Consider the following 12,226-nt stretch of genomic DNA (forward strand, 5'->3'; position numbering starts at 1 on the left):
AAGCATATACAGCAAAACTAAACATATCAAATGTGTCGTGACTGTTGAGCAGAGTAATGCAACAGACAAGCCAGATACTATCATATTCTTCCTGTTTGATAAAATTATGATAATAATAAGTTAGTAACAGAGTCTTAATACTTTATTTAAAAAATAAAAAAGGTATTATATATTATATATATAAATATTTTTTAATTAAAAATAACAAACCGGATCAGATCCGGATATCCGCTTTCTTATATACACGAGCTTATAACCCGTGCAATGCACGGGCGGTTAACATATTTGTTATTTTATCGTATATATTTTAAATTTACATAATTTTATTGTAGAAATAAATTTATGATAGAATAATGTGATTAAATAAATGTTTTATTTAACAGTTGGATAAATTCTTCATAGTTAAGTCCTCAAATGTCTAATTAAAAATTAAGTTGAACATGTATATTTTAATGAGAATGTTAAAATATTTTCTTTTACATGTTATAATTTAAGAAGGCCTATAAACTCAGATATAAATTAACTGATCAACCTTTTGATATTTCGTTTAATAATTAATAATATGATATAAAACATATTATAATTTAAAGAGACGCATGAAACCAAATACCGACTCATCATACTAACCTAAATTTAATGTTTTGGTTTAATAGATAATAAAAAATATACTATAACATGTTATAAAAATATTATTTAAAAATAATGTTATTAATGTATTTTGGTTGAATAATATCACATGTTATTTATTAATAATTATATTTAATGATATTATATTTTTATATATATGGCGCCCGTGTTAATTGTAAAAACTCGATTTTTTTAGTTAGAAAATCTAAAAAAGATAAAGCGTTTTGATTAAAAAGGCAATTACTATGTTGCTCGATATTGTTTTAGAATATTGAGTTTTTAGCTAAAAAATATATAAAAGATAATTTATTATAGTTAAAAAGAATAATTGATTATATATATAAATATACCCGTACTTCGGCCCAAGCATGAACCGCCCCAGAGATCATCAAGGAGATGATCGAAATATATAAAAAAGATAATGTGTTTTAGTTAAAAAGGTAATTACTATGTTTTTCGATGTTATTTTAAATAATAGAGTTTTTTTAGTTTGAAAAATATTATTTTATATTGATAATTTTGTTAATTGAATTTTTAATTATATATTTTTATTCAAAAAAAGAAAGTTTTAAAAATAATATTTTTAACCATTCGGTCAAAGCACTTAAAAAAACGTGTCCAAAGTAAAAGAGTCAAATATAAAAAAAAACAGAGGGAGTATTGTATTTTTATAAATATGTCACTTGTGTCCGTATTAATTGTAAAAGATTTATTGTTTAGTTAGAAAATTTATAAAAAGATAATATATTTTAATTAAAAAGGTATTACCATGTTTCTCAATGATATTTTAGAAGATTGAGTTTTTTAGTTAGAATATAAAAAAAAGTAATATATTTCAATTAAAAAGAATAATTGATTATATAGATAGGTCCGTACTTTGGCCCAAATTAAAATAAATAATTGGTGACCCGTATTTTGGCCCAAGTCAAAATTTTATAAAAAGATAATATATTTTAGTTAGAAAAATAATTATCATGTTTTTCAATGTTATTTTAGAAGATTGAGTCTTTTAGTCAGAAATATAAAAAAGGTAATATATTTCAATTAAAAGGATTAATTGGTTATATAGATATGCCCGACCCAAATTAAAAAAAATAATTGGTTATATAGATAGACCCAGAATAATTGGTTATATAGACAGATCCTTATTTTGGCCCAAGTAATGACCTATTAAATTTTTAATATTTCGGCTTTAAAAGGATTATTAATTGTTTATATAGATACGCCCGTATTTTGACCCAAATTAAAAAGAATAATTAATTATATAGATAGACCCAGAATAATTGGTTATATAGATAGGGCCCGTGTTTTGGCCCAAGTACCGACCGACCAAACTTTTAATGTTTCGGCTTTAATAGCACTAGCTTATAGCCCGTGCAAGGCACGGGAACTTTTTAATTATTTATAAATTTTTTAAATATATTTTAAATAGTTTGAAAAAAATTATTTTATAATAATAAATTTAAATTATATGTATCATGCCAAAGTATTAAATTCTTTCTATCAAATTTTAAATTATTTTAAGTAAAATATGTGACGCCAACTCCTATTAGATTATATAATGTGATTTAAATATTATTCTAAAAATTTTTATGGTTCGAGATTAAAATTGATAAACACAATTTGTTTTTAATTAAGAAGATGAATCATAAACATGCAATAACATGGTAGAATTTATTTTGGATTAAGAAAAAGTTTTTGTATTCGTTCCTCACATAAATCGGGCTTATTAATTTAAAAATATATTAGATAAAAATAATTTTGTGGCGATGCGATTTATATGATTCTACAAATAAAATTGATAGAAAATATTTATTTTGGATTAAAAAAATCATAAACACATGAAATACAGAATTTGTTTTGAATTCAGAAAAGGAATTATAAACATGCAAGTAGATATCAGTTGTCTTATGAAACAGATGTTATTTTTGTTCTAATCTAACGATGTTTATTTGTTCAATATAGTAATATACGATCTGATGGATAAAAATAATTTTGTGACGGTGCGATTTATACGGTCTACAATTAAATTTTGTAGGAAATATTTATTTTGGATTAAAAAAACCAAAAACACATGAAACACAGAATTTGTTTTAGATTCAGAAAAGGAATTATAATCATGCATGTAAGTAGATGTCAGTTTCCTTATAGAACAAATTAATTTTGTTCTAATCTAACGGTGCTTATTTGTTCAATATACGATTCAAGATAAGCTTTTGAACCATAGGACCATGCGACCAAATTATCTCTCTTACGTTTATTATATATAAGTATATAATAGTATAGATATGATCCGGATCCGAATCCGAATTTAGAGAAAAAAACCGGATCGGATATCCGGTCCGGTTTATTCGGATCGGATATCCATATTTTCGGACATTTTGAATTGGATACCGGATCAAAAAATCGGATAATCCGAATTTCGGATTTTCATGCTCACCCCTACTGAGCAGTCAATAAATTATTTTAAAAATACAACCCAAGACTGATTTTGTTTAGATTGAGCCACACAGATTTGTTTTTTACTTTCGGCCCAATAGAAAACACGTCACACTAAAACTGGACATAAAAAAACACATCCCGCTTTGAGAAGTTATTGGGCCCATAACCTCTCCAAGTCCGATTCAAATAATGGGTCTTAAAATAAATTACTCACTATTTATAAATGAAAGTAATTTTTAGTTCATTTATTTGAATAATTTTTAATTCGTACATATTTTATGAAATGTAATTTTAAAAATTATAATAAATGGATGAAAGTTTTTTAAAACTTTCGACTTCTCATGTAAAAATTATAATATTTTAATTTTATTATATAATTGTTATGAATTCTCTATTGTTAGAGAAGTCATCGACCGAATAGAAAAATATCAAAAAATAACATCACAATATGCGCGAGTCAACTGGGTAGTGTCGTGAATAGAATTGATAATATCACTAGTTGAGAACCGCGCGTTGCGGCGGCTTATAAAAATTATATTAATGATTCAATATTAATATTTGTAGAATGCAATAATTTTGTGGCTGTCTATAAAAAGTATATTAACGATTAAAAATTAATATTTGTAGGATAAAATAAATTATATATTATAAAAATCTTGATGTAATACCAATACTAATATATAAAATTGCAAAATTGGACTATAATTCATGGTGAAAAAATGAAAATAAATTTCTACACGTAATTAACAATTTAAGGCACGAACAATTTTAATTTTATTTGTGTTTTTTTTTAAATAATCATGTTCTTACATTGTCACTTTCCTTCCATTCTTTTGGATTGATTGTGCACAAAATATCTAACTTAAATCCGTGAGATAGTGGTCTATAACTAACTTTGCTTGTAACAACCTTAATATTTTAATACTGTATAAACAGCCTTCACTTAAAAATTGCTTGGACGGAGCAAAGAGATAATGCATGAATAATATTTTCATGTATACAAAGTAAATCATATAAAAATTAACAACAACAAACATGTCCGGTGAATAGAACAAATATTATAAAAAATAACTAACAAACATACATCACTAATAGTTAATTTATTGATATCATCCATCAAAATCATGTCAGGTTTATATTCTTCTCCCGTGTTTGGATTTGTCGACTCCCACATAGCGGTCTATAACTACCTTTGCTTGCAACAACCTTTATTTTTTTTAATACTGTATAAACAGCATTCACTTATCGTTGCAGCAGAAGAACGGCACCACCGAGTCAGAAATCGAGCAAGAGAACCATCACCAGAGAGAGGTAGGGTTGTGGTATTGAGAGAGAGTAAGTTGTGTTTAGATGATCCAAAACCCAATAGGGGTATTTATAGGTGCAAGACTTGTGTGCTACTCTTTCCCATAATTAAATAATCAGAAACAAAATCAGATTAAAACTTTCAAGCTGCTATATTCCATAAATAATCTAAAATAAAATCAGATTCTAAAACTTGCTTCTAATATATCTGAAACTAAAAAAGGTAGTTCTAATTTTTGATATTTTTCATCCAAAAATTTCAGAAAATTAGAAAAATAGAACGGAGCTCTCTAAGAGGCGCCACCTAATGCTAATATATCCGAAACTAAAAAAGATAGTTCTAATTTTTCTTTTCCCTTATATGAAAACAAAATCAGATTAAAACTTTCAAGCTACTATATTTCATAAATAATCTGAAACAAAATCAGATTCTGAAACTTAGGTAGTTCTAATTTTTCTTCTTCCTTATATAGAAACAAAATCAGATTACAACTGTCAAGTAACTATATTCCATAGAAACAAAATCAGACCAAAACTTTCAAGTTACTATATTCCATAAATAATCTTAAACAAAATCTGATTCTGAAACTTGCTTCTTATATATCCTAAACGGGTTAATTATCAAGTTGGTCACTAAAGTGGGCTTAATGTATCAAGTTGGTCACTGAACTCAAAACGGTATCAAGATGGTCACTGAAGTGGCCATAAATATCAAATAAGTACCTTGAAATATGAGTTCAAGCACTAAAAATATTATTTATAAAGTTTTACACATTATTTTTGAATGTTACCAAAACTAGGTAAAAGGTTATGACTTCTAATATTTATCTTAAAAAATTTAGATTTTATCAAGTTTATTTATTATTTATTTTTTATTAATATAGTTATTTCTTTGTTTTAATTAGAAATAAATAATAAATAAACTTGATAAAATCTAAACTTTTTGTCATAAATATTAGAAGTCATAATCTTTTACTTGCTTGTGGTAGCATTTAAAAATATTGTGTAAAACTTTAAAAATAATATTTTTAGTGCTTGAACTCATATTTCAAGGTACTTGTTTGGTATTTATGGCCACTTCAGTGACCATCTTGATACCGTTTTGAGTTCAGTGACCAACTTGATACATTAAGCCCACTTCAGTGACCAACTTGATAATTAACCCTATCCTAAACTAAAAAAAGTACTTCTAATTTTTGATATTTTTATCCAAAAATTTCAGAAAATTAAAAAAATAGAACGAAGCGATGTGGGAGGTGCCACCTACACACCCCTCGCTTCTCCTTTCTCGGTAACAGACGGGGAAATATGTCAGATATATATTGAATATTGATCGTAAATTTTCTGTTTGAAGTAACATGACTGACAGTGGAGGCTGGATATTTGTACTCTATACTTTTACCATACTCTCCTCCATGCACCACTATTTTTTTTAAATTGTTTGCCCAGACTTTTGTTCATGTTCGTGGATCAGATCAACCGTACTTGTTTGATTGAAGGGAACCGTCAATTTTTTGGACATTGGCGTTTGGCTTAGTTGCGTGCAATATTACTTCCTCCGTCCCGATTCTTTTATCTTAGTTTGATTATTTATGATCAAATTAATCCAATTTTGACTGAAATTTATATATATTAAATAATTGAAAAAAATTATAAAAAATATATCTCTAGAATCTACATTTAATCTACTTTAAGATGTCTTTTTCAATTTTTAAAAATCATGTTAAAATAATTACTTATTGCCGGTCAAAGTGTGGTCAATTTGACCACAAAAAGTCAAACAAGACAAAAGAAGTGAGACGGATGGAGTATTAAATGATTATTCGATTTTCACGAAGACTCGTATAATTGATAAAATTATTTTATATATTATTATGTTGAATTTGAAAAAAAATTCATAAAAAAGTTTAATGAAAATCTAATCAATAAATCATGTTTGAGTCACGTGTATCATAAAAAAATACTAGAACCAAAAAATTATAAAAAATATGAAAAAAATTGTAACAAACACATCATCTGTTGTTTAACTTTTTTATCAACATTTGATAAAATAATATACAAAATAATTCCTGACAAAAAACAAAAAAAATAATATACAAAATAATTTAAATAAATTCTTGATGAGAATGATGAATACTTTTTATATAATACGAAAATCATTAGTCCATGTTGATCGGACAGCAGCCATATACGAAGACATGAATTAGACAGTACCTGTTACACATATACCCTACATTAAAGGTTGAGAAACAAACTTCTTAAGCAACTCGAAGGTATCTAAGTAGACAAAGAGTGGATTGTAATTGTGATTCGAAAACATTGAAGTAGGGGCGTACACGGGTTGACGAAACCGACCAACCCAATCCAAACCGATCATATTTCGACCGATCCAATCCGAATTTTTTTAACCCGATTAGTAATTGGATTGAAATAGTATTAACCCGATTTAATTGGGTTGGACATGGGTTTCGTGTTTTATAAACCGATCCAACCCAACCTGATTGAAAAATATGGGAACATATTGAATTTATCCATCTCATCACATATTAGCCTAATCCAATTAGTTTTATTGTATTTGTGTGCCCTAAATTTAATATATTAATTTTTGTTTGCTATTTAAATATATATGAGAATAAATTTATGAGTGAGAATATGAGATTATATTTATGAAGATATTTGTTTATTATTTGAAATACTTATTTTATTTAACTAAATTCAATTTTATGTTTTTGACAAGATTGTTAAAGTAATTTTTAGTGTAAAAAATTTGATGTTGAAGACCTATTCGACACTGGCGATTATAACCAAACCAATCCGAACCGATCCAAACCGAATTACTACAAATTGGTTTGGGTTACAAATTTATATGGTTCGGGTTGGGTTGAAATTTTGAAAACCCGATTTGATTGGGTTGGGTCGATAAATTCCGCTAACCCGCCCAACCCGAACCGTGTACCCCTACATTGAAGCATACTCAGCTTACTTTAATCCTCATAGCTCTGCTCCCCATGGTTGCTTTTGCTGCAAAAGTAGGGTATGGCGATAATTCAACGGAAAAGAATCTAAACAATAAAGTCAAAACGTACAGTGCAATGAAATCTAAGGGAGAGAACATAACATAACATATAAATCCTGGTACAAAAGTTGCTGTAATAATAAATTAAACAGGAGCCTGTGAAGCTTATCTTGAAAACATGCTACGTTATCGTACTGTTGTTGTCTTCCTCCCCACTCTCTTTCATGCCCATCTCTTTCTCCTGTCAACTCTCTGAAACCCTCATGAAAACTGGGCACCGTTCTCGAGGCTCTTCCCTACAAACTGCTACGCCCCTATGCTCCTGTTACCATGTTGTAGCTGCACTGCTCACTCTATTTTCTGCCCTACTCTACACTTTTTAACCAGTTTTAAAAACAGTAAGCAGTAAATATTACGCCCAGAGTTTTAAACAAAGGCAAAACAAATAAAGAGGAGGTAAAGCTGTACTGGGTAGTTTTTAAAATTTTAATAGGGTTCTGGAGTCGGTGTTACAGAAATCACGAAACGGACCAAATCGATCGAGTTATCGTCGAGTTATCAGGATTAATAAGAAGTGGGAATTAATTAGAAGGATTAATCAGAGTGAAAGTCAGTTGTATTTTAATATTTAAATATTATTTTATATTTATCATAAATTTTATAATTGATCATATTTAAAGTAATAAAATATTCAATGCTAATAATTTATTATATATACTTTGATTGAGAAAAAATTATAAAGATTAATCGGATTTCAAAAATCGGATCAATTGATCCCGTTGTAAGGGATTAATCGGTTAAATCGAGAATCTTTAGAACAATGTCTCGAGTTCTCAAGTAGAATGAAGGCAAGCAAGAAAGACAAGTTTCAATATTATTTCATTTCAAAATTTTCATTCAATTGAATAAAAACAAAGTACAACATACTTTTTTTTTATTCTTTTACTTTCCTTTAAAAAAATTCAGGAACAAACTATTAAAGATCTTATCCTAGATTTTCAGATGAGCAGCTCTTATTATTATAACTCGTTTTCGTGTAAATAATTAAATTTAAATTGATTCATAGAAATACCCTCGCATCTTAAAATAATAATTTTGTTTTTATTTAAAATTAAATAAATCCTTTTTTGAACGTAAAACTAAATAAATCTTATTTTGACTTATAATTATACATTATAATCAGATATAAATATTTTTATAAAATTATATGTATAAATTTTGATCGTAAGAATGATCTTATATATTAACATAAATTTTTGGGGCCGTTTGGGTGAGTTTAAAATAAGTGCTTCTTACTTAAAATAAAAAAATAGAGTAGAAGTTAGAAGCAAATTAAGACTTATAAGTGATTAAAGTGTTTGAGAAATAAGCAGAAACCCTCAAATAAAAGCTAGCATTCTTAGTTTTTTATAAATGCTTCTTGACTTTTTATACAAACAACACAAATAAGTGCTTCTAACTTATAAAACCAGAAGCCCGGCTTTTAAACCGGAAACAAACACCCCTTAATGTATTTGTAATTTGTAATTAAATTTTATGTGAAATTTTATACACACTGTCCTTTTAGTACAAAAATGAAAGCAATAAAGAATCTGACGAGGCATATAAATATTCACACACACTCAACGGTAAACCGATGAGCTGCAAGAAGAAGCTCTAAGTGAGAGACCAGCATCATTCCAGCTTAACAATAAAATGGGAGATTGGTTAGGATTCTCGCTCACTCCACACATTAGCATAGTCGACGCCGACCACACCGCCGCCGCCGGAGAAAACGACGACGCCACCGCCGCCGAAGATCACAGTTTCCTGCCACCCTGCACCACCACCCCCATTTTCTCTCATTCTCTCGACTCTCTGGAGGACTCTTTTAGACCCTCTCCTTCACCTCCTCAACCAGGTTCGTATCAACACATTATCATAGCTTAAATTTATAAATTTACTTATAAGCTAAATAAATATGTGTAAGTAATTGCTCATAATGTACATTAATTATGTAGAGTGGAGATATGATAATAGAGAAGATCCCAAGCTAGAAGATTTTCTAGGCTCTTGTTACTCAACTTCACCTCCTCATCAAACCCATCTCGTTGAGCACGAATCAAAAGTTACTTATTCATCGCTAGACCAAATCAACAACAATTTCAACATTAATATTCCCCCGAATAATCTCGAAAACATTCACTATAATTACCAGCGTTATCAGTATTACCCCAACACCTACTTCCCCCAAAATGTGCAAACACAGCCATGTCAATTTCAAGCACAAGCCCAGCTTGTCGAATCCTCGGCCACTCTGTCTCGCTTCAAGTCCTGGCTTAGACAGACACAGTGCCAGAAGTCTGAGGATGGTGGTGTCAATGAGGGAAGTCCTGTTAAGGCTTTGGCTCTCACTATTAAGCCGAGTTCTCCGAGTGGCTTTGCGGTTTCGCAGTCCAGAGAGATTGTGGCGGTGGATCAGACGAGGAAGCGAGGGGCCGGGAAGTCGAATAGGGAAGTTGTGCCCAGGAAATCTATTGATACGTTTGGACAGAGGACCTCGCAGTATCGCGGTGTCACGAGGTATAACAAAATTTTAGCTTATAAGTGATTTTAACCAAATGCAATGAATTTTGCTCTTAAGTGATCCATTGTGTGTGTATTTTATCTTTGGGGTTTGTTTGTTAATGATGTTTGTTTAGGCATCGTTGGACGGGGAGGTATGAAGCTCATTTATGGGATAATAGTTGTCGAAAAGAAGGGCAAACAAGAAAAGGAAGGCAAGGTGAGATAGCAGTGTACATTAATTCATGTCAAGATTATATTTGTATCGAGAATGTGCTAATATTATGATCTTGTTGCAAATGATTTGGGGATCTTCATTCAACTTTGATGGGATTCAGTTTATCTTGGTATGTAAAATTTTCACTTTCGGTTATCTAGTTTTTCAATTCAATATATGTTATCATTTTGTTGAATATACCAACAGTCTGCGGTATCGATCATAATTAGGTGGTTATGATAAAGAAGAGAAAGCTGCGAAAGCTTATGATTTAGCTGCTTTGAAGTATTGGGGTCCAACTACTCACATCAATTTCCCTGTATGTTCTGTACTATCAATGTTAAGAATTCCAAATTGACTACAATTTTTGAGTGAAAGTTCAATTTTATTAAATATATTTTGCACTAAATATGTTAATGGAATTCAGATAAGCATTTATGAGAAAGAGCTTGAAGAGATGAAGAACATGACTAGACAAGAATTTGTTGCCAACTTAAGAAGGTATCTACCCTTTTACCTTGTATAAGTAAAAGATAAGATCTATGTAGTAAATCATATGCAGAGAGAACAGTGATGGCATTCCCTTTTAATTCTAATAAAAGCTGCTTTCTTCCATTTGTATTGACAGGAAAAGTAGTGGGTTTTCAAGAGGGGCCTCTGTCTACAGAGGAGTCACCAGGTTGTGGAATGAAACCAACTTTTTTTGATTAGAAAGTCACTTCTATTATTGACTCTGGGTTTTCTTCAGCCTTTTTCAATAATATGCTTGCATGTAAATTTGATGATGGATTGTGACCACAAATATGGAGTAACATTTTATCATCTTCTCTTGTTCTGCAACACTCATGCATGCACCCTTTAGTTGTACACTGCACAGTATGTAGCACAATGTTGTACTGGCATACATATTCGCGATGAAAAAATAAATATCAGTTTGTTTCGTTAAAAATATTGCGGCGCCATTACGAGTTATATGTCTGTTTTTGAGTTTTTCACTGATCACTGATATGCTGTAATTTTATGTTTGCAGGCATCATCAACATGGAAGGTGGCAAGCGAGAATAGGAAGGGTTGCGGGCAACAAAGACTTGTACCTTGGCACCTTCAGTAAGTTTCGCATGTACTAACTCACTTAATATCCAATTAGACCAAAATGTTATCATATTGCTTTGCTGTGAAAATCGAACTCATTTTACATTTTAGATTATCTCTTAGTTGCTGTCGTGTTCATTGGCATTGTTTAAAGAAACTAGGGAGTATTACCATAACAAAACTGTGGATATGCTTATAGGAACTTATTCTAAATATTTTTTCAGGCACACAAGAAGAGGCTGCAGAGGCGTATGACATTGCTGCAATTAAGTTCCGGGGAACTAGTGCAGTGACCAATTTTGATATTGGTAGGTATGACGTGAAGAGGATTTGCTCAAGTTCAACTCTCATCGCAGGTGATCTTGCCAAGCGGTCCTCAAAAGAGTCGCCTAATCGCCTAGAGGATTACAATTCTTGTGCATCTTCGTCTTCCCCTCAGCCCCTGCTAGCCATAACCAATGGTAAACAATCTGAAGAACTAACCAACATGATCTGGAGTAATGACAATGGCGGGTATCCGCAAATCACGGATGTAAGGACTAATATGAGTGCAGATCCCTTAAGTGCTCATAGCAGTCCAAACGAGAACGGTGGTTCAAGCTCGAATGGAATGGAGGTCGAGTTGAGAGATGGATCAGGAGCAGCCGATTATTCGCAGGCGTATTTCTCAACACTACAGGGGCCTAAGTTTTCTGATGGAGCAAATGCAAGTGATCATGATCCTAATCGGCTGGGAAACATGGCCTTGGTTAATCAGGTTCCAATGTTTGCTCTGTGGAACGAGTGAAGTGTGCTTCCATGGAGAGAGTGACTTTTAACTTAGCTAAGTGTTAACAATTATCAAATTTTGGTGATGTTTCGAACTGTTATTGCGGGCAGCGTTATAGTTGCTTAGGCTAATTGCGGGGAAGTGATATTTTAACATTAGAATCGAATGGTTAAGGTGTATTATTTTATGCAATACACATCCACTTTATAAGTCA

General features: G+C 30.6%; 1 protein-coding gene across 1 annotated transcript; it reads left to right on the plus strand.

Annotated features, from left to right (window-relative positions):
• The first annotated feature begins 8,985 nt into the window (after positions 1 to 8,985).
• On the plus strand, positions 8,986 to 12,226 carry LOC108206790 (AP2-like ethylene-responsive transcription factor AIL1). Its single transcript, XM_017377197.2, has 9 exons — positions 8,986 to 9,290; positions 9,391 to 9,952; positions 10,072 to 10,154; positions 10,273 to 10,281; positions 10,382 to 10,470; positions 10,579 to 10,652; positions 10,780 to 10,830; positions 11,182 to 11,258; positions 11,468 to 12,226. Exons 1-9 carry the CDS (start codon positions 9,086 to 9,088, stop codon positions 12,028 to 12,030), a joined length of 1,713 nt encoding a protein of 570 aa, XP_017232686.1. The 5' UTR covers positions 8,986 to 9,085; the 3' UTR covers positions 12,031 to 12,226.

Source organism: Daucus carota, chromosome 2 (assembly GCF_001625215.2).
Source record: "Daucus carota subsp. sativus chromosome 2, DH1 v3.0, whole genome shotgun sequence".
Taxonomy (NCBI): domain Eukaryota; kingdom Viridiplantae; phylum Streptophyta; class Magnoliopsida; order Apiales; family Apiaceae; genus Daucus; species Daucus carota.